At 35.6% G+C, this 22,240-nt stretch overlaps 1 protein-coding gene across 3 annotated transcripts in view; it reads left to right on the top strand.

Annotated features, from left to right (window-relative positions):
- Positions 1-22,240, top strand: part of ATP9B (ATPase phospholipid transporting 9B (putative)) — a 157,156-nt gene that overhangs the window by 110,392 nt on the left and 24,524 nt on the right. For all 3 annotated transcript variants that reach the window (XM_030265599.4, XM_030265600.4, XM_072924195.1), the window contains 3 exons: positions 7,960-8,102; positions 15,890-16,002; positions 20,229-20,477. In XM_030265599.4, coding sequence (XP_030121459.3) covers positions 7,960-8,102; positions 15,890-16,002; positions 20,229-20,477 — 505 coding nt within the window. The remainder of the gene's footprint in view (positions 1-7,959; positions 8,103-15,889; positions 16,003-20,228; positions 20,478-22,240) is intronic.

Genomic DNA, 22,240 nt, shown 5'->3' on the forward strand with positions numbered 1-22,240 from the left:
CCAGGTGGGGGAATATTTTTGAATTTTAAGTGCAAGAGAATAGAAGAGGCTTTAATCATTGTAGGATGCAAGATATCAACTCCTACTGAGATGAAAATTCTGATGTTTGTGTATATGGGTGTAGGAAAGATGTTAGGGCTATTAGAGAGCTTGTTGCAAAATTATTCTATTCTTTTCCCCAGCCTTGAGTACTAACATGTCTTTATCAGCTCACTTGAGCTATTGTAGCAAATGGTTCAGAAATCCCAGCCAAAGAAAAGACTTAGTGATGGCACTGCCCCACAAACTGGATCCCCTCCATCACCAGTGGACTTTGTTAATTCATTGTCCAGTCTTCTTCACCACCTTGAAAGACAAAGTGAGTTGCACTTTGTGTTAAGGTCTTCTGTGTGTTTGGATTTTGTTTTAAAAAATAAATTAATTAATAATGTAGCCAGGAAAGTTTTTCAAGATAATTAGCCAAACAATGTTTGGTGAAATTGCTGCCTCACACATACAGATATGTGAGTCTTGTATCTGTATGTGCTTCTGTTTAGCTGTTAAGAACTGTAGAGGATTTACCATAAAATTATAAGATATTGACTGGGGATCTGTTAAAAACGTGTATCACCCAAGCTCTGTATTTAATAGCAGTTTAAAGCTGGATTGACATAATTTTAGAAGGATCCTTTAGTTTTAGTGTGAACAGAAGCTGAAATGTCTCTTGTGCTTTCCTTTGTACACCGCAACACTCTTGTCACTGAGCTGTTCAGCCAAAAGAAGCTGTCTCAAATGACTGGAAGGAGCTGCCTTGCACTTAAGTAGTAAAGTTTTGGGGCACTACATGGCTTCCAGCTGGGTTTTTTTGGGGTCTTTAAGAGAAGCTCTTAAATGCTTCAAATTATTTGAGTCTGTTCTCAGGGGCAGTGAGGAAAACATTGCTAGGAGGTCTTATGTCTGAAATTCATTAATAGCCCCTCAAATACCAGATCATACAGACAGGAATTTCTGTATTTTCCTGAGATTCAGGGAACTCACACCTATGCAAACTGTCTAACAGCAGAAAGCAGACATGCTGCTTTCAGTCATGCTGTAGTTTCTGCTGTGTTGAAGCTCTAATCTATATAGATGTGAGAGTATCAGTATATGAAGTCTCAGAGAGACAGAGTATAATTAGATATATGATTCAAAAGTTTCAATATGGAAGAGCTAAAGAGCTGCTTATGAAGTAGCTTAAGCAAGTGATTGAATACGCATTTAGTGTATTGTGCTTTAATACCATATAATGCAATCTCTATAGAGACCAAAAAGCATTATGTGATGCTTCATGACATTTTGCTAATTAATTTTGCAGCAGAAGTTAAGGTGTGTCTCTCTTGTGCTAAGACTGTCTTACACTGTCCAGTGTGGTGCTGTACTACTGCCTGAGCTAGCTTTGTCCTTCTCTTAAAATGTCTGATATTCACGCTACATTAAAAAGAACAGAGAATCAAAAAGTTATTTAGATTCAAGTAGACTTTTAAGATCATCAAGTCCAACTATTAATCCAGCACTGCCAGTCCAGCGTTAAAACATTTCCCTAAGTACTAATCTGATCTGTGGATCTTTTAAAATACCCCCAGCGATCTAGACACTACCCCTTCCCTAGGCAACTAGTTCCAATGCTTGGCAACATTTCTACTCAGGAAATTTTTCCTAATATCCAATCTAGAGTTCCCCTGGTGTGACTTGATGCTGGTTCCTCTTGAGACTGACCCTCACGTAGCTATGCCCTCCTTTCAGGCACCCCTGAGCCTCCTTTTCTCCAGGCTAAACACCCCCAGCTCCCTCAGCTACTCCTCATAGGAGTTGTGCTCCAGACCCTTTCCCAGCTTTGTTGCTGTTCTCTGGACACACTCTAGCACGTCAATGTCATTCTTGTAGCGAGGGGCTCAAAACAGAGCACAGGACTTGAGGTGTAGCCCCACCAAAGCAAGGTACAGGGCCGATTGCTGCCCTGGTCCTGCTGGCCACATTTTTGCTGATACAGGCCAAGGCTATTGGCCTTCTTGGCCACCTGGGCACTGCTGGCTCAGGTTCAACAACAGCCAACCAGCACCCCCAGGTTCTTTTCTGTTGGGCAGCTTTCCAGCCAGTCTGTCCCCAGCCTGTGGAGCTGCCTGGGGTTGTTGTGGCCCAAGGGCAGGACATGGCACTTGGCTTTGCTGACCCTCATACAACTGGCCTCTGCCCATTGACGCAGCCTGTCCAAACCCCTCTGTAGGTCCTTCCTTCCCTGCAGTGGATCGACACTCCCACCCAGCTTGGTGTCCTCCACAAACTTACTCAGGAGGAGCTAGATCCCCTTGTCCAGATCATTATTAAAGATATTTATAAAACAGGACTGGCCACAATACTGAGCACAATCAGTCTGAAAAAGAAGTAATTTTTTTAATTGATCTATTGTAGTAAATCTTCCTCCTTTCAAATCTTGCAACATTATCTATTTGCTCCTAAATTTTTTTCTGGTTTTACAGCAAGTAATACCCCCCCATATTTTAAATATTATTTGTATTGGACCTCCAATATGAATATTGTCATGTTGGTATAAGAGGCCTAATGAAGGACAGCATCTGAGCTGATAAATGTGATAACAAAGAAATATTTTTCATAGGAAGCGATCACTGTCACTCTGATCTGTACATGCTACATCTCTCAAGCAAAGCCTGTAAGAAATTCACAGATAAATTTTTTCATTAATTATTCCCTAGATTTCCTCCTGGATTTTTAAGTTCTGTCTGTGTTACAACAAGTAATTATCTGTATCTGAGTTGCATTTGGCCCTTCAAAAACTGCATGTACCAAAGTCACTGTAGCAATACAGAATTGATACACATTTTTTTGCCACAAATATTTAATCGTGAATGTGTGGCATTGAGTTCTCTTTTAAAATTGCATTCGCTCCCAGGGTTTCATGCAAAATGCTAGGTGTACCTTCCTTAATTTTCTTTTCTATGCTCACATAATAGACAAAATTAGAAAAGTTAGTGCAAGACAAGTAGTCAGACGAGTTATCAAGCAAACAGAAACACAGTTGTGAGGGTCTTCTTGGGAATGCCAAACAGATAGCAAAAAAAGCTAAATAAAAAACATATATAGTGGACAAAACACAAAGGAATATTATATTCCCATTTCCTTGTCAAATAAAATATGAGAGATGGAGAAATTAAAGGATGACCTGTAGGTTGATTTTCATTTGCTTAGATCTTTATATAATATTGTGCTTAAATGAAGTAACTTCTGTTTTGTTCTATTTTTATTTGTTTAATGCCAGTTAATATCATTTACTAGGCTCCAAAAAATCAGTTTCTCTGAAGATTTAACTTTCCAGGCATGTTGAATTGAAAATATTTTTAGTTGTTTCTTGACCAGTAATTTAAAAACTATACCATTTTTTTCTCCATTTTGAATAATGCATATATCAGTATATAGTTTATGACTGTTTCAAGAAGGGATGGATATGTTAAGAAGGTTAGGGGATGTAGTGATAGGAGATTTGGTACAGTTTTCGATAATAATGGGACCCAAGTATCACCTTCAGTATCAGATTTCATTGATAAGAAAATCCTGAAAATAAGACTAAATCTCAATTACTTCATTTATTTTAAAAAGTAGATACCACTTTGGGTACTCATACTGTATGTGGAGTTTTGGCAGTGCTCTGGTGTTTTGGTTACAAAACTCTTACATATACAGGACTGCTCAGGAAGTTAGAAAAAAAACCTACCATCTAATTTTTAGTCAAAATCATACTGAATTTTTTTTGACACAATATCACTTTGTTCACAAAATTGTCTTTGCTAACTTCATTAGGCCTCGATTGCTTTTCACTGAGTCACGAATGGTAGAATGTTAGTGGAGTTTCTAAATGTATTTGCCAAACTTTCTCAGTGAAGGCCCTTGCTTATTGGCAAATTTGTCATTTTGGAAAAAAAAAAAAACAAACAAACCAGACACCTTTAGAAGGGGACCTTACACCATTACAATTTGTTAAAAAATAAAAAAAGACATTTAGAAGTCCTGTAAATAGGAGTGTTTAATCTAAAATATTGGTGTTGTTTTTGAGGGAATAAAAGCAGATCTATTAGCTTTTAACATGTAGTTAAATGCAGTGTGGATTCTGAAATGTTGTGTTATTTATTTGTTCTGAAGCTAAATTGAAGAGAAACTCTGGCTCTTAATGGAATAAATCCCCAAACTGGATGAAAATTGCCTTAGGATTACCTGCTCTAGGGTAACTGGTGCTGAGGTGGAGAGACAAGAAACATTGTATTACTGTTTTTACTAAATATGCTCATTCTCTGCAACAGCCTTCCTATTCCTATATTAATATACTCTGCCTAAATATTGCATGTTAATTGGTTTGCTAAAAATTAGTGTTATTAATGCAACAGTTGCTAATGCTACATTGGATGCTGTTCTGTGTGTTTTCATGAATAACTGATGTGTTTGGACTTTGTTTAATTGAATTAAATTGAGAAGGATTGAAAACTGGTGAATTTGAAATGTTTTGGTTATATAATGAGGTTTCCTAAAGTCTGCAAAGAAATTATCAGAAATGATAACTAATATTATCAGGCTCTGAAAGTAGCTTTATTTTAAGTAAGCTTAGTGTCTCCTTGTTTTATTATGTAAAAATCCTTGGACTGTTCAGTATTTTTATTCATTCCTGTGAAGCTCTGTTGGAGAGGTTTCTAGTTTCAAAAGCAAATTCACTATTAATAGGCCATCAGCATTTTTAGTATTGCATCAATTTCCATAGTGTGCTAACCAATAGCTACAAGGATTTCAAAGATAAAGATTTCCTCTAAGACTAAAAGCATGAAGTGACGGAAGTCAGAGAAGGATACAGTTTACAAATTTTAGAATTAATACTAAAAAATTAATCTATGGCACTCATTTTTATTCCTGTTTATTTCTTTATTCATCTTAACAATTCAAACATGTACCCAATATCTTTCTGTGTGCCAGAAGGTTGTCTTGGACTGTCTTAGTCATTGGGGAGACATTATTTCTCTATAGACCAGCAGTGCCAGCTATTAGGTCCATTATCATAAGGGGGTGCATTCTGTTCTACTTAGCAGTGCATGCTGGAAAGCTAAAGTAATTCCTAAAATGCCATAATGCTTTGAAATGTGGATTTCTCCTCACTGCTCAGCAAGAGAAGTTGGAGTCTTATTTCCTTTTTTCTTTTTTTCTTACCTTTAAATTATATTCAATTATATTATAGATATATGTATGGAGTGTTTAGAACATCAAAACCAAGGGATACACATGCTTATAAAAGGTGCAAGTAAAGATACTTGCTGCACTTCAGCTTTGGGAGACTTTTCTGATGTTACCTTACTGAAGCACAGTTTTTCATATCTAAAAAGCTGCTAAGCTCCATTGGTAGAGCAGCCATGTGGAGGTCTCTATGTATGTGTGCCATGTACCTGAGACTGAAGTGCTTAAATAGTGTGTCCATCTCAGAATTTCTATCTTGGTAGATAGTCTAAATGCCTAGTGAGTCTAAATGCCCCTTTGAAGTGGGATGGTAAGCAGCTTTCATCATTCAGTTAATCCACTTGCTCCTGGCTAGAGCAAATGTCCATCTGTTTTTAAATAAACTAAGTGGGCTTGTGTTTCTCTTGTCAAGTTAGATGACATCCTTTGTACTTGACTGGCTAACTAGCAGGTTCACATCACTAAGAGGAGTAAATATTTTGCTGTTCCTTTTATTTCAATGTGAGGTGTGTTGCTTTGGTCTTTGTATTCACTCTGAAAGTTAACAGATAATAAGAATGCAATTTGCACAGTACTGGTTCTGGATTGAGTAAGATAGGGTAAAACTGTAGTTAACCAGTGTGAGGCAAGTTACTTCCAATATTTTTCTCACTATATTGTAGCATTTTCAGTAAAAAGAATCTGTAGAGTCCTCCTTCTGTTGTCTGTCCTTTTGTTACATATATTTGCATGTCTGAAGGCAGATGAAATTAGGGAAATTTTAGGGAAATTGCAGGACTAATTGGGGTATATCACTACAGAGAAGGGTAATTCTCAGATGATGATGATTTTGGTGGGAAAATAAGATGTACTTAAAGCATAAAATACCATCCTAAATGGTAAATCTTGTATCTAAAACATATGTTTCTTTTCTGCTGCAACATGTTTTGTCTTCTGTACAAATTCAGGAGGTAGGGGATAGAGAATAAACTTTTTTTCAGTGTGTGTCAAAATTTCAGATCCTCTCACAATTCTGATTAAATGCATCTCTTCTTTATGGGATAGTGCAGATTGTGACTCACTGTTCCCTCCACTATTACCTCATGTAATTCACAATCTGTTGCTGTGATTCCAAGAGGACAGATAAAAACTCCTGGTATCTGTTCTTTTTATTATGCAGTTAAGTCAGGATGATGTCAGGACTCTTACAAAGCGCATTAGCAGTATTTTGATCTTGATACGTACCTTTGAACAATTCTTAGAGTTACATTAGTGTAAACCTGTTGCTTAACTTGACATTCTTGTGTTGGCAACTTAGCTACAAATAGTTTGTAGAATCGCAGAATATGCTTAATTGGAAGGGATTCATAAGGATCATCGAGTCCATCTTCTGGTCCTGCACAGGACCATCCTTGAGTCACACATGTGCCTGAGAGCATTGTTCAAATACACCTTGAACTCTATCAGGCTTGGTGCTGTGACAGTGTCCTTGGGGAGCCTGTGCCAGTGCCCAACCATCCTTTGGGTGAAGAGCCTTTTTCTAATATTCAAACATCCCCTTATGGAAATCAGGCCATTCCCTCAGGCCCCGGCACTGGTCATCACAGAGAAGAGATTGGTGTTTGCCCCTCCTCTTCCCCTGTGAGCAAGTTATAGAGATGAGGTCTCCCCTCAGTCTCCCCTTCTCCAAGCTGAACAGACCAAATGACCTCACTAGTTCATATAGCTGCTGTCTTATCTCTGTTTTCAGTATTTCTGTTAGAGCAGAGTCAAGAGAAATCAACACATGCCTTTTTATTAGTCACTGCTCCTCTGACATGGCAGCAGAAACATGGTGAATAGCCAGAGGAAAGTAGCATTTAAATGGTTTAGAACCAGGTGGATAGAGTTTTGTGTTGGAGCATTTTATTATGGGGAAGATTAATGTAATTAAATTAGTGAAGACTTTTTTATTGTAACATAGAAATACAAGGTGCATCTTAGTTCTTATATGATGAAGACACGGAAGTATTAAAAATTGAATGCACAGAGTGAACTGGATAAACATACTTTTGATTTTGGACTTCTGTGTATAATCAGTAAAATTTGCTGTCAATTGTATATTTTCTGTTAGCGAGCAACCCAAAGATTACTTCATGCCAAAATGCTGTCACAAAGGTTCATTTTGCTGTTTCGCACTTTTCTCTTTTAATGACAGACCCTCTCTAGCTGCATTTTGGGAAGGACAAAAATAGCATTGATTTGTTGGGAAAGACAAATATAGTTGTATTATCCTAAAGAAATAATGTTGTTGGTTGTTTTAAAAAAAAAATACACCAGTGACTTGAAAAGGTACAAAAATATTTGTAATTTCACATCATAAAGAGAACATAGGCGGTCTTTGGGGTTTTTTAGTAGATAAAAACTGTGACTTGAATAGTGATCTGTTCTTGCTATATGTTACCCCTCTGTATAAGTTTAGTAATGTAATTCAGTTGAGTCTTCACGAAGTATTGGAATCTGTCTCATGCAGCATACATGATACTGCATATCTTCTGCCATATCTTCTAAAATTCTGGGATGAAGCCTGTGATATGTACTCTAGAAACAAGCACTGTTCCAAACTTTTGGTGCACATAGGTTTATGATCATTCTTTTTTCAGATATACTAAAAAGAGCTTCTAGTGTTATTTTTATGGTTATCATTTTCACTTTGCCTAATATTCACACTGATTATGGTATAAATTTCCTTTGCAGTTTACGTGTCAACTTGGACATGGGTAAGGCAGCCTATGGGTGGATGATTATGAAAGATGACAATATTCCTGGAACAGTTGTTCGAACTAGCACCATACCAGAAGAGTTGGGACGATTAGTTTATTTACTAACGGATAAAACAGGTATATCAGGTTACCATTCTGAAATCTGATACCTTCTATAAAATTTCTAAATGTAATTCTATGAATATGCTAATGTAAGAGTAGATTTAGACTACTGATTTTTGTTTCTCAATAAAATTTTACACATTTGCTGGAGGACTTTTACAAGTACCAATAGGCTTGGGTAGGCCCGTACTTAGATGTTAAAGTCAGCTTTTGGTAGTAATCTGATTTATTCCAGTGGGAACAGCTCTTCTATAGCAAGAGGATACTGTACAGCACATGTAAGAGTACCATATATCTTCCTCTGAAAGGACTCTGGAATAGCACTCAGGATGCTGGTTTATTCTGCACTTCATTGCTACTGCAATATTGTATGATAACAAGTTATGAATGACCTTTGAGAGAGCAAGTAATTTCCAAAACAAGTCACAAGATCAGCCTCCAAAATTATATCTGTTGTCCTGGTGAAGTTACTTGCTCTTTATTAGTTACCTTATTAGTTACTGTTCCAAGACCAGTTCTGGAGCTGCTGAATAATTTCACCTTCATAACTGTACTCTGTTACTTTACCTCATCTGGTGTACTGGGATCCCCAACCCTTCCTGGGATCAGAAGGTAAGTACTGAGAGTGTGAAGAAGTAATAGCTTGTGTTACACTTTCTTGTTTCTTTCTGAGATTGAATAAATAATTTCTGGTAGATATACATGGGTTTTTTTAAAGAAGCTTTACTTCTAAACGGAGGAAGTTGTTTCTCAAAAAGCTTGAAGAATTCTTTTACTGGTTTTAAGTAAAATATAGTTCAAAATCATGAAAAGCTGCTGGGGAGGGCAGGGGTTGGCCTTTGTAATACTGCTCCAAAAGCATAATACACAATTTATATCTCCTTCTGTTTGAAATAGTTCTCTATTCCTTCCCATGCTAACACTTCTGTTGCTGCATATTTGAAATGAAGTGTAAATATAATATATCATCACATTTTCAAAATATACTTTCCTTTTTTTTTTCTATAGGCACATATGGTATTCTATATACATCTGAATGTTGTTCTCCTATTTTGTAAAAGGAAAATATATTGCTAATTATAGTGTGACAATTCTTCAGAGCAAGTGAATGATTGTTAAACAAGCCTTATTTCAGTTACCTAATGATTTGTATACTATTTGAAACTGTTTATTGATTTTAATTGCACCCTTCATCATGATAATTTATGTAACTTTGAGTCTTGTCACACTGAAGACTTGAAATATGTAATTTACAGCTTATGTTTGGAAAAAGATGTTCAAAAATAATTTATTTTCAGAACAATGCAGTAAAGTTATCTTACAAAGTAATTTCTAGTTACAAAACACTACTTTCTAAGCAAAACCAATGTATTCTTTTTAAACTTTGCTAGTAGAGATTCCACATTGTTGGTATTCAACCTCAAAGGCTTTTCAGAGGATTGAGGTCTGCTGAGCTCTAGTGGAAGGTCTCAATCTGTACAATAATGATGTAAAAATGAAAGTGAAGGCCATACTCTAAGGCAGTAGTTTCAAAGTGTTTTGGAAAGAAGCAGAATCAGCAGTCTCACTCTGCGCTTTTACCTAAGTGTCAGCTGAAAGCTCATGTAAGTGAAAATAAGCCAGGAGTCCTGGAGATGTCACCAGCTTCACACCACTGACTGTGCCTTGCAGAGATGGGAAACACTGCTCTGTTTTAATAATCTTAAGTGCCCTGCAAATTTTAAATTGTTCTTCATTCTGGACAAACACATTGACAATGTTATTTTTAACCAAGTGTATTCGTAGCTGCTTCCAGATTTCTTTCCTGAATACATTTCTTCTCATTATGCATTTTATGATAAATGTGAAACATACTGTTAGGTAATGAACAAAGTCTGTACTCTTAATCCATTATTGACATCACATGATTATGCCATTTATAAGAGCTGGTCTCAGCACTTTCTTATTTGAATTTTCATTTCTAGTCATATAAACCTGGATTCTGTTTTCTGCCCACTTAAGGCCTGGCTGTCAGAGGATAAAGAAGGGAGTCAGTTTTGTAACCATCTGCCCAAGTGGGTGCTACTAAAAAGCAGCACTACATAGTTAAATGTAAACAGGCAAAGTTTTTCTCAATACTGAAAAGGAAAGGGAATCCAGAGAACTGTCTGCCAAAGTCTTATATTGTGGCCCAGGCTTCACTGGAAATGACTGAGAATTAGTTGTTGAGTCTAAGGAGCATTGCATTACTAACATAATTGCAAGGTAGTCTTTTGTATGATTGTAAATTGGGTTTGTGCTTTATCAATAAGCTTTTTGACAAGAAGCGTCCATCACAGTGGCTCTCTCATTTGCCACAGTATAATAGAAAATGAAGTATCCCAATAATTGCATTATAGTTTCCTTATTGTGGGACAAGAAAGCAATGTGGTATAATTAGGTTTGATTGGAGTGCATGTTTCCGGTAAGATCTGAAATTAATGATGTTGCTATAGTGACACATCTGCGGCCACCAGTGCGTGAAACATAAAGTAATTCATTCGACAAGAGAAGACATCTGTTAACTGCAAGGATGCAGAGCATATTGACACTGACCAGAAATACTAGACGTTATGTGATAAATGAACAAATGATGCTGAAACAGGAGGACAGATAATTTGTACTTAATCTGCTGGGAGAACTTTAATCTTCTCACTGGTTGCATTTGACAATGCCATTGTTTAAAGAACAATGCTGCAGAGAACTCATAAATTTTAAAACTTAACTCAGGGTGCAGCCTATTAAAGGAATACATTAATTCCTTTGTTAGGGAGTTTTTATCTTCATGTAGAACAAAGCCATTACTAAAAACACCCAGTAAAACAACAGGATTTTTTAGGACTCACATTTTAATTATAGCATCCATTACCCATAATGCCATGTTGTTTGTACTTGGATCACATATAAGTTTGACAGAAAGGCATCATCCATTCTGATAGTGGTAGCAGTTTGCGTGAGCATGGTTTCTCATGCTCTCCAGGGTACAAAAAATTCTAATGGTGAAAAAAAAAAAATATTTGGCAGTATTTAATGAGAATTTTTGTTTCTTTGGATGTGGGATAGAAATCCACCTGCTATTCACAACAACTGCCGGTGTGTTCAGCTAAAACAAACGTGTAGTCTTCCAAGTGTAGTTGTTTAGTAATTAATGCACTTGTATTTGAGTTCTGTAATTAACATTTTAGTGGGTGTTTGAACCAAATGAGATACTTAACAGATATAATCGTTGAACAGATGGGTAGAGCAATGGGATTCTTGAATATTTTTGGAAAATCTGTGTATTAGAGGTTTGTGTATATGGACATTTTTGTTAAATGTGCTTAGTGCAATGTACTATTAGAACAGTGAATTTCAGTAATTGTTTATGAAAATTAATCTTTTTAGTTACACTTTGAGTCTTTACCTCTTCAGTGTAAGCAACTAGAGAGAAAGAGTGATTTAAAAAAGTTGATGGAATAACATCTCCTTCCTTTACTTAGATGGATCTATATTTATGCTCTGTCTCTAAGATTTTTAGTACCACTAGGTTTTCAGGGTGAGTAGAGCAGACTAGAAATGAAACCTTTTGATGGAGACATCCTACAGGAAGATTCCAGACTAAGGAATCGTTACTTTTTGTCTTCTGTTGGACACCCATTCACTGAAAATATCCAGCAAGCATGATGTTGCTCTTACACCACTGAATACAGAGAATATCTGTGAGAGGCAGAAGGCACAGAGGAAAGAGGTACTGCTCTTCACAACTGTTTGTCATGGTTTAGGAGTGGTACTCCCTAATTCAGTGCCCCCAAGCTACCTGTTACCTCTACTGTGACCTTCTGCCCAGGAAAGATTAGGCTTAGCTCAGCTCTTTTGGTCTTTGTCCTCATTCTTAATGGGTTGTGCCAGGACTTACTTGGTTTGAGGTTTTGTGTAGGCTGTGTTTATGGCATACTTATAAATGGAGCAACTGAATGAGCAGACATATACTATGTATGCTTACCATGTGTTTTTTTCATTTGCTTCATATATTATATTTTTCCAGGGTTCATAGAAAAAAGTTTGTATCTCCAGATGTTGTCAACAGTCTAATTATCAGACTGATTAGGCCTGATCTCCCTAAAAATTTCCATAGAAATGTTCACACTTACACTTACTTTTTATCTGTTTAAGCAAATAGCTCAAACAAAGTACTCAAGTTATATGAAAAGTTACTCATCCTCTTAAAATCTCACAAAGTTACTAATTTTTCTCTTGTACATATTTTCTTGATTTGTCTTGTTTTGGACTTTTAGATTGCTGGTATTGGTCCAAATTGCCAGCTAGTAATACAGGATCAGAATGATCTGCATCTGCTTCTCAAAAAAACAACAACAAAAAAATCTCTGCTGCTCTGTTGTGAATCACATCTGTTGCCACCCAAGGAATGATGCCTTCAGGACTTTTTCCTTAGAAATTAATTTCCTCTTTGCCTGCTTTACTCTGTGTTTAATGATACAATTGTAGGAAAGAAGGAAAAAAGAAAGAAAGCTCTTGGCTTCAATAAAGAACACACTAAATTTTTCTCCAGCAATTCTATACTAGCTTTTTTGTCAAGCTATTTTCCTTATGTGGTATCTGCATTCCAGAGCTAAGTTCAAGAATATGTAATAGTAGTAGGAGATGATATGTTGACTAATGTGCTTTCTGGAAGCTTTGCTAAAATAAGCTTTTTTAAAATCTAATAACTCTTTGTATTAGCAATGTCTTGAAAGTGTGGAATTGATAACTAGGTCTTTAGAAATATTATTAAAAATTGAAAGTTCCTTCACTGTTTTATACTACTTACCACCTTGAGCAGACTAAAAGCGCTCAGTTTTGTGTTATTTTTCTTGTTCAAAAAGTGGGCTATATTAGAAAATCTGCCTCTAGGTATTTGAATAGTTTGCATCTGGAGGTATAAAATATATGTTGTTCTGTCATGGAGTATTAATCTTCAACTAAAACACTAAAATTTAAGACAGAACTGCTGCTAAAGTTATAATATGACCAGTTGGCACCATGTAATAATGTATGGAACAAGTTGGGAATTTTTCTGTCCTATTTTGGCATTTCATTCATTAGAAGTATTTAGAAGTAAATTCTTAATTTGCACACATGAGGAAATTTTATTTCCATATAGATGGCTAAAAAAGGTATATTTTTTTAAGGTAGGTTTTTTTCAGAATTTTTTGGGAGTATTTTCATAACTTCAGCTACCTCTGTTTGTCTAACAGCACATCAGGTTTATTATGGCTGTTCTTTAAAGTCTTACACTAATCTTGAGAAGCATGAGCAAACTGCAATTGTTATTTTTTCTTTTCTTTAATTTTAGTTATTTGTCATAGATATTTCCTATTAACATAGGTGATAGAAAGGATTGTATTAAGAGACGTATAAGATGCAAGTATTGAATCAGGATTTCCGGCATGTTTATTTCAGTGTCTGTTGATTCTTTTTCCTCACCTGTTTTTCCTAAATCTTCTTCACTGGCTCCTGTTGATTGCAAGATAGGAAAATCCATACTTTTCTGTGCAGAAGCTTTTCTTCTCTGTTTGCTGAGAAAGAGGAGGTGGAACACGCAAAATTTTCCAGCCATCTACCTTTCCCTCACTAAGCATGATATGGAGTTGGACTGATTTAGTGGTGTCAGAAGAAATAATTTTTCCATATAATAATCATAGGACTAATTTTGTTTCCTGCTTTGTTTTCCCAAGGAGCAATTACAGAAATAGTGGGAAGTGGATTTGACAGTTGCCTGCTGTCCCACCTTTTGACTAGCATTTAGTTTTACAACTCCTAGAGAGAGCTTTTTTTATTCAAAGGCATGGCAAAGTCAAGGACAGTGAGACAGTATTAGCACACCTGGAAAGTTAGGAAAGTGGTAAAGATCGGCTTTGAAATTTCTTGCACTGAATATTTTTGCACAGTGTATGGGTTTTGTTTTTGCTTTATTTTAGAAATGGAGATTTTAATTTCTCATATTTATTGGTGGAAATTTTCATGTTTTTCATGTGCAAACTGGAGATTGAATTTTTCTAATCTTGAATTAAAGTAAAAACTAGAATGAAATTTAATAAAAGTTCTCAATAAAAGTGCAGCTTCTAAAAGTAGAAAAAGTAGGTTGATGTGATTACTGTAAAACAAAATAATTTCATTTTTCCATGCATGAAAGTAACTGAAAATTTCCAATTTGCTCATTTTAGAGATCTAGAACTTTGTCTTCCTGGGCTGTTTTCCAGCCTTGGGAATGCTCAGCTTCTCATGTAAATTTTTAATAATGTTATGCATATTTTGTAGAGAATTTATGCATTTCACGTAAACCTTATTTTAATTATTTTTAAAAATTAAAATAATATAACTATAGAAAGAAAAATCCTCAAGAACACGTAAGGAAAAGCAAATGGGAAATGTAGATTTTAACAGTAAAGGGGGAATTCGGAACAAACATCTTGTAGTGGTAAAACAGAAGGACGGGGTTTGATAGCGCAGTGTGGTGGTACAACAGTAGAGATGTACAGGTATCAGCAGGAAGTGGGAGTGGTAGACATCTCAAATGCAACTGGGAAAGACATGACACTTTTACAGCCCTAATGAATCTTTGAAGATCTCTGATAGTTCAAGCCCTGTTAAGTGCATAAACTGGATATTGACTGGCCAGACAGTATTGTTTTGCTGATAATTATTGCATATGTCATGCTTTTAGTCTTTACTTCTCCTTTTGCTTAGCATGTGTTTTGGTATACTGGGATAAAGATGTGAAATAAAAATAGTTAAAGTAAATAAAATAATTATGAAATATTTTTTTCTACAATATTTATTTTGAGATTTTTTTTAATACTCATTCTAAAAATATTGTAGAAGCTTCAAGAATGTCTACTCTGTACCATTTTTGATTTATTTTTTTATGATCATACCTATGCATTTTAATGACACAAAACTGTCTGGTTAAATATAGGAATAGCTTTATACTATTTTTATACTTGCTCTGCCTGAGTAGCCATAGGGCAAAATTTTAGGAAGGGCCATAATCAAAATAATCTTTTGTGAGCTGACCATGGAAAGCTAGGCAGTAGTGACCCCTTTCTGCCTCACATAGACCATCAGGTAAGGCTGCAGCTCCCACCCCTCAATTAGAGATTTTCCAAACCAGAGGATGTGACTGGTTGGCAGGGGTGGATGCAGTGTCAGTCTGACTCACACCCTGTAGTTTCTTACAAATGTGAAGTGAGCACAGAAAACACTGATTTTGTTTGTTCTGCCTTATTCTGCTAGGAGACTGAGTCTGTCAAATTTGGAAGTGATACTAGGTCTTAATGACTTAATCTAGATAATACTGACACTGAATGTGTCCAATTGCCAGAATGCCTGCCTTGGTATATGAAGTGTGGAAAACTTGTATGAATTTTTGGGGCTTCCTGTAGTGGGTTTTTTCTTTAGATTATCTGATACATGGTACAAATTCTTGCACTGGCTTCTGAGAGTCAGTTCCATCCACATACTGCAAGTTCAAATTTTTTTATATATAAAGAAAAAGTTTTGTCTCTTCAAGTTGTGTATTTAGTTATTGGCAAAATCAGCTTGCAGTTGGAAGCAGTGACTTCTTCCAGAATGACTAACCCTGATATTTCTCCATAAACATTCCTTTAATTAACTAAATTAATGCTAACTCATGATACATTCCTGCTTTCCAAAGGAAAGATTTTTTTGTGAGGGAAGGGAGAGGTGTTTGTGGCCATCTTATAGTTTTTTTCACTGCTTTGTGATATACTTCTCGTTTATTGCAGGAACACTTACACAGAATGAGATGATATTTAAGCGCCTCCACCTAGGTACTGTTTCCTATGGAACAGACACAATGGATGAAATACAGAGTCATATAATAAACTCTTATTCACAGGTATTTAATAAATTATTTACATTTTTTGTGGGGGAGAGGGGTTTAATGACATTGAAGCATTGTTGTTAATGATTATGTCTATAACTTGAGATGCTATGAAAGTTGTCACGTATCTCCTAAGTTGTCTTAGGTATCTCCTAAGAAATATGATGGAAGGGAAAAATATGAGAGATTACATAGTTCTCTCCTGATTCCAAAGTTCCTCATAATGCCCACTTAAAGAGATTTACTTTTCTGTTCTTCAGTAGCGGAAATCTGTCTTAAGCTGTCTGTGCAGTGCAGTCTTTCTCCTGCCAAATCATCTAAGAGTAAGCTATTCATTACTGAGACTACAAATTATAAGGAAGTGTCCAGAACAACATGAACAGTAATTATATCTTTAAAGATATTCATTAAGAATATACATATAAAAGCCACATTAATTGGTATAACCAAATGGTATAACAGTAGTTGTGAAAGTAAAACTTACACAGGTATATTTAAAAATTATTTTTCAGAAATTTAAGATGATTTTGAACAGTGTAAAACTGGCAAAGAGAAAGTGTGAGAACTCCATATTGCTTGAGAATAAAGTGTTCCTGTGATGTATAAGAGTGTTTGGTCTGGAAAGTGTACAAGAGGATTGTCTCTGTGTGGGTCAGTTGTGGGATTCTGCAAGCATTACTTGCATTTCCTGTGTATGTAAACTGTTTGGGTGCTTGCTGCAAACCTTCCGAAACACCTGATTCTACTCTGAGATTAGGGTGAACTTCGTGCTTTATTTCTTATTTCTATTCTTTGAAGCAAAAAAATAAAAATTAAAAAAAAAAATTACAGAAGAGGCATCAAATGAAAATGAAAAGTTAAGTAGTATTTCTGTGTTGTTTACAGTATGATAACAAAAATTTATATAACTTTTTTTTCTGTAGTTAATATGGATGCACAAACATGACTGCCTGACCCAGTGTCCTGGTTTAGGGCAAATTTGGGAGGAAACCTCCAAATAGGGTCCCTCTAGAAAGCAAATTCAAGCAGTGCCTCCCCAGCACTGGTTCGGAAAGATTTCTTTGGAGAAAAGTGGAAAAAACTGTTTATATAACAAGCAAAGTATTCGCAAGTATATAAAAGATTAATACTATAAAACAATAAAACTTCTTGCTGTCCTGAAGAGATGGCAAGTCCAGAAAGTCCTTCTGTAATTCCAAGAGAGTCCTCTGTGGGTGTTTCTTGGCTCACTAAGTGCCTCTCAGTTCCTCTGGCGCTGGAAAATGCCACGTCCCAGGCCCCAGTGGGCCACAGGTGCAAGCTCGTTGTGTTTTTCTGGGTTTTTAGTCCAGTCTTTGCCTCAGCTAGCTAAAAACTGACTAAAAGCAAAGGAGAGCTCTATCTTGCTGGCTGTGCTGCAGACAACAGTCCATGAGAAGGAGTGCAGGGGAGCAAGCACAGTTTCTGATAACAAACTCCACACTTCTCCCTCCCTTTGCTCTCAGAACCAGTCTTAAAGGTGCAGAACTTAATATCCAGCATAAGCAGAACAGACAACTGGGGATACAAGCGTCATAAAGTCACACTAGGACACCCGTTAAGTTTGTAGACTGACCTCCTTGTCTGTGTCCTCATTTTCTCTCATAGAAGAACTGTAGGATCAACAATTATTGGAATATCTGGCTGTGCTGTGTTGTAAACTATGACTTCCCTTCTTATTTGCTTAAAATAAAAATAAAAGTTTAATTTAACGTCACACTGGACTCAGTACTTTGTAGCTTTTGGGAGGAATGACAGGAGGAAAGACAAAGGTGAGGTGTGTACGTTTTAAGTTTGCACCTTAAATTCTTAATTATTTTTTATCTATACAATTCAACAAATCCCCTTCTTGACTTATTTTCCTTGAATAAATCTATTTCAGCTTAATTTTTAGTAGATATAGCCATGAGTAGTAAGTGAGATACGATAATCTTGCCTTGGAAATGGGAAATTGAGCTCTTTCACCGAAAGATCAGCTGTCCAAATTTGGTTCAGAATGTGTTGCTGAAATTAACTGCTACTGACTAAGTTTTTAAAATCACCCAAACCTAGCTTTCTTATAATGTGTCTTTTGGGTATCCACAGTAACAACTGTAGCAATAAATGATATTAACTGACAGTATTGAGCAGGCACACCTTGGCCTGAGTGAGTTTGATAGCTAAGCACCTTTCTTCTAGGGGAGGCATGCTCACGAACACTGGTTTTATATTTTGCAGTTAAATATGCTATCTGAAAAGAATTGCACAATTCCTGGAATTCTTACTACTTAAAGCTTTTACTAATTTACTGTAAAATTTAATGAGTGGTAACCATGGTTGCAAGTTTTAATAACTGTAACATACTTAAGAAATGTGAGGGAAGCTTTTCTTCTCAATTGTGGGAAAAAGATTTCCAAAACGTAGGTTTACTATTAGTAGATGATGAAAAGAGCTTTCTTGGACTGTCCTTTTCTTCAGCTTTATATAACACTACTCTATGTTTAAATAATGCTTTATAAATAATGCTTTAATTCTGCTTGTGTTAGTAGCAACTTGTTAAAGCAGAACAATGATGGAGTCTCAGTAGCAAACCAAACAACTACTAAACAATTGTTTCAATCTGAAAAAGTATGGTGAGGTTTTTTATTTAATCTATGATAATAGAAGCTGCCGGTTAGCTAGGCAGTGGTTCATGTGTGACATTGATTTTATCCCTTGTTTGTGTTCTGTTTTATTATTACAGTGGACCTACCAGACTATTGTCATCTTAATGTAACACACAAATCTATTATAACCTGATTATATTTCCCCACTGGAAGCATTTTGTGATAGAGGGCATAATCTTTAATGGAATTTGTGTGAAATTAAATTATACAAGCATCAATAAACATAACATAATTCAGAAGGAGTAAATCAGCTTAATTTATTTGTGACTGTAATGGCATCAGTGTTAGCAGAATGCAAATGCAGAGGTTTAAAGCAGTAGCTGAAAAGCAGTGCCAGATGAGCAGAAAGTTAAACCCTTTATTAGACAACACTGTAATTTGATGGGCAGAATGTTCACGGTTCAGCAGATTGCAGTCAGGAGGAAAAAAGCGTGGATTCTGAAAAGGTTTTCTGAGTTACATTGGAGTGAACGGAAGAGCCCTGTGGTGGTACTGCTGATATATTTAATGTGCTGACTTTTAAACAAAAATCAAAACCCAACCAACAAAAACTAATAACACCCACACACACCCACACACACATACAAAACCCCAATTTTTTTAACTAATTAGGAACTCATAGTACTTTTCAGAGGAAGATTCATTCTGTCATGTGCGCGAGCATTTCTGAAGGCTAAGTTAAAACAGTGCTAGTTTACTGGTTATGCAACACCATCTTCAAATATGTGTCAAACTGTTATTTTGCGTAATTATTTTATTAGATTATTGCATTTTTGTAAGGACAAAAGCATTTCAGCTCTAGCAAAAGCATAAAACTGCATTAGTTCACAAATACATAAATTATGTAAGTTATAAATTAAATCAGCAATATCTGTATTTTAATTACTCCTAATATTTATACTTGAAAATGATCCTGCTTTTGTTCTTCTATTCTTTCTGATCTCTTCTTCTTCTGATCTCTTCTGATCACCACAAAAATCTTTTAAAATACAGAGATTTGGGTGAAAAATTTTTTAAAAAGGGGTTCTTTTCATTTTAATGACACAGGTGAAGTTGAACAACAAAATAGCAAATTTTGAAATTTTTTTCTCTCTTTTTGAACTCATCTAGTTGGTGGCTGGTTTAAATACTTTTTTTTAATAAAGGAAAAGAAAAAATAATTCACTGAATGCAATAGACATGAAAGGACTATTGTGACAAATCATTGAAAAATGTAAAATCTGAAGTGAGGTAGCAGGGTTTCTGCATAATCCGATCAGCCTTTTCAGAATTTTTCCAACATACTTGTTTTCATTTCACATTTTTCAATTATCTTCAGGCTCTGTTATTGAAATTTGACTACAAATGCAAGGTGAAGAGCCCATACTTACGTATAATTTTTTTTAAAAAAGTAGATGAGGCTTTTTATGAATCACAAGCTGAATGAGTTAATAGTAGCTTTTATAAAAATAAATAGATAAGTACTTGCCTTATAATTTATCAACCTTTGTAAAGGGAACAGTCAGATTTAGATAAGTATTCATGTTTTGTTTCCTTTTTTGAACTTTGCTTTACTGTTCATTGTGTTGGGTCTTAAAGGTCCATTCTCAGAACAGTGGGAACAGTACGAGCTCAACACCATCCAGGAAACCTCAACCATCGGCTCCCAAAGTACGAAAGAGCGTCAGCAGTCGGATACACGAAGCAGTGAAGGCCATTGCACTCTGTCACAATGTCACCCCCGTCTATGAATCCCGCGCTGGTGTGTCTGGAGAGACAGAATATGCAGAAGTGGATCAGGACTTCAGCGATGAAAATCGAACTTACCAGGCTTCCAGCCCTGATGAGGTTGGTATGCAAGGCTGAAAAGATTTGTATCTCCTAAAGAATTGGGTAAACTAAGTAAAAAAGAGAAGAGCTATGAAAAAAAAAAGTGTTTTGAGCAGGGGTTTCTTTAAAATTAGTAGTAATCTGTTTTTATATTTTCTATAGCTTAGGAAAGATCTGCTGGTTCTGATGCCTTGTTGTATAAAAGTGTTTTTAGTTATTTGATTTAAAGACCTGTGAAGTCAGTGCTTCAGAGTCAATACTGTATTGAGGATTGCAGTTAAAGGTTTATTATTTTTTATTACTAGTCTCAAAACATTAATCCATGTATGAATCATATTATGCTATTAAAGGGAATATGAAACTGTTCTGAATGGACAACCTGGTACATTAGTTAGAGATGCTACCAGATACTGGGATGTACAGATTTCTAACGGGAAAAAACAGACAAACTGACAAAACCCCCAGAAAAAAAAACAAACAAACACACAAAAAAAATCCAATCAAACCTCAAATGCTTCTGTAGTAAAGTTTTTGAGCTTCAAACTCTAGGCAGCTTCATAATCTTTAGGGTTCTTTCAAAATTGCATCAAGTGTAGCACAAATTTAAAATACCATTTCAATAGACAAATGCCTTTGAGTTTTACTGAAATCCAAATTTTAAACAAATCCCAGCGCTTTTATTGGATTTCGGTTGTTGTTCTGAATAATCCTGTTTTGGTCCCTAAATTGATTGCCTAAAATTCAATCTAAAAATATACTAGAAGAGAGAGGTAAAGCTTATGTTGTAAAATACTGCAAAGAGTTCACTTTATAAAAATGTGTGTAGTTGATATAGTAAAATGGAGAAATAGACTATTTTGAGGTTAGTTTGCATCTGAAAGTGAACAGGTTGAAAAGAATCTTTGTTTGAATTTCTAGCATTTTCTGAAGGTACCGTTTTTGTTGTAACCCCAATACTTAGTCATAAAAAAAATAAGGTTGTTGTAAGATGTGAAGAAGGGATTATGTACCTGAAATCCTGAATATTTCTCTAGCTGTGCAAGTTGATCTCATACAAGATAATGTTTCTTTCACAAACTTCATCCTGCTACATAGTGTATTATTCATGTATACATTTGGTTTTCATGTCTAATATGTCACCCTATCTAATGCTAACAAAACTTAAGCAGTTCACACTGCAGGCTATAATTACTATAAGTAACAAGTCTGTAACAAGGGGTTTTAGGAATGCAAGAAATAAAATTAAATCTGTCTTCATGTAGTAACAAGCTAGCAAACTTTACATACGTTTCAGATGCCATAAACACAGTTCATAGTGTCAAACGACCACAGAATATAAAGTGGCTGATTCTTCATGACTAAAAAATGGCAGCTGGAACAGTTTTTAAAATAAAACTCTTTATTTTTAAATAAAGAGGTAGGACTTGAGATGCTGATCTTTGGCTAAAATCAATAATCTGTAATATGTGGTGTTACATAGTGTGAGCTGATCCACATTATGAATTGAGAATTCTAGAAGGGCATTTGTTTATGCCAGAAGGGCATTTGTTTATGATACATATTTGCATAATGTCTGCCTTGTATTATGCACATGTGCACAAATTTTCATCTGCACATGCATTCATATTTACTTAATGTTTCGGTTTAATGAGCCTGTGAGGTACTACTGAGTATAATGAATGATTGCATGAACAAGGATCTGACTATGAAGATATGATAACTGCTATAAGTTAAGTAAATATTCTGCTTTAATAGCCAAAGGTATTACTAAATCAGGTGAA

The sequence above is a fragment of the Taeniopygia guttata genome, chromosome 2 (assembly GCF_048771995.1).
Source record: "Taeniopygia guttata chromosome 2, bTaeGut7.mat, whole genome shotgun sequence".
Classification (NCBI taxonomy): Eukaryota; Metazoa; Chordata; class Aves; order Passeriformes; family Estrildidae; genus Taeniopygia; species Taeniopygia guttata.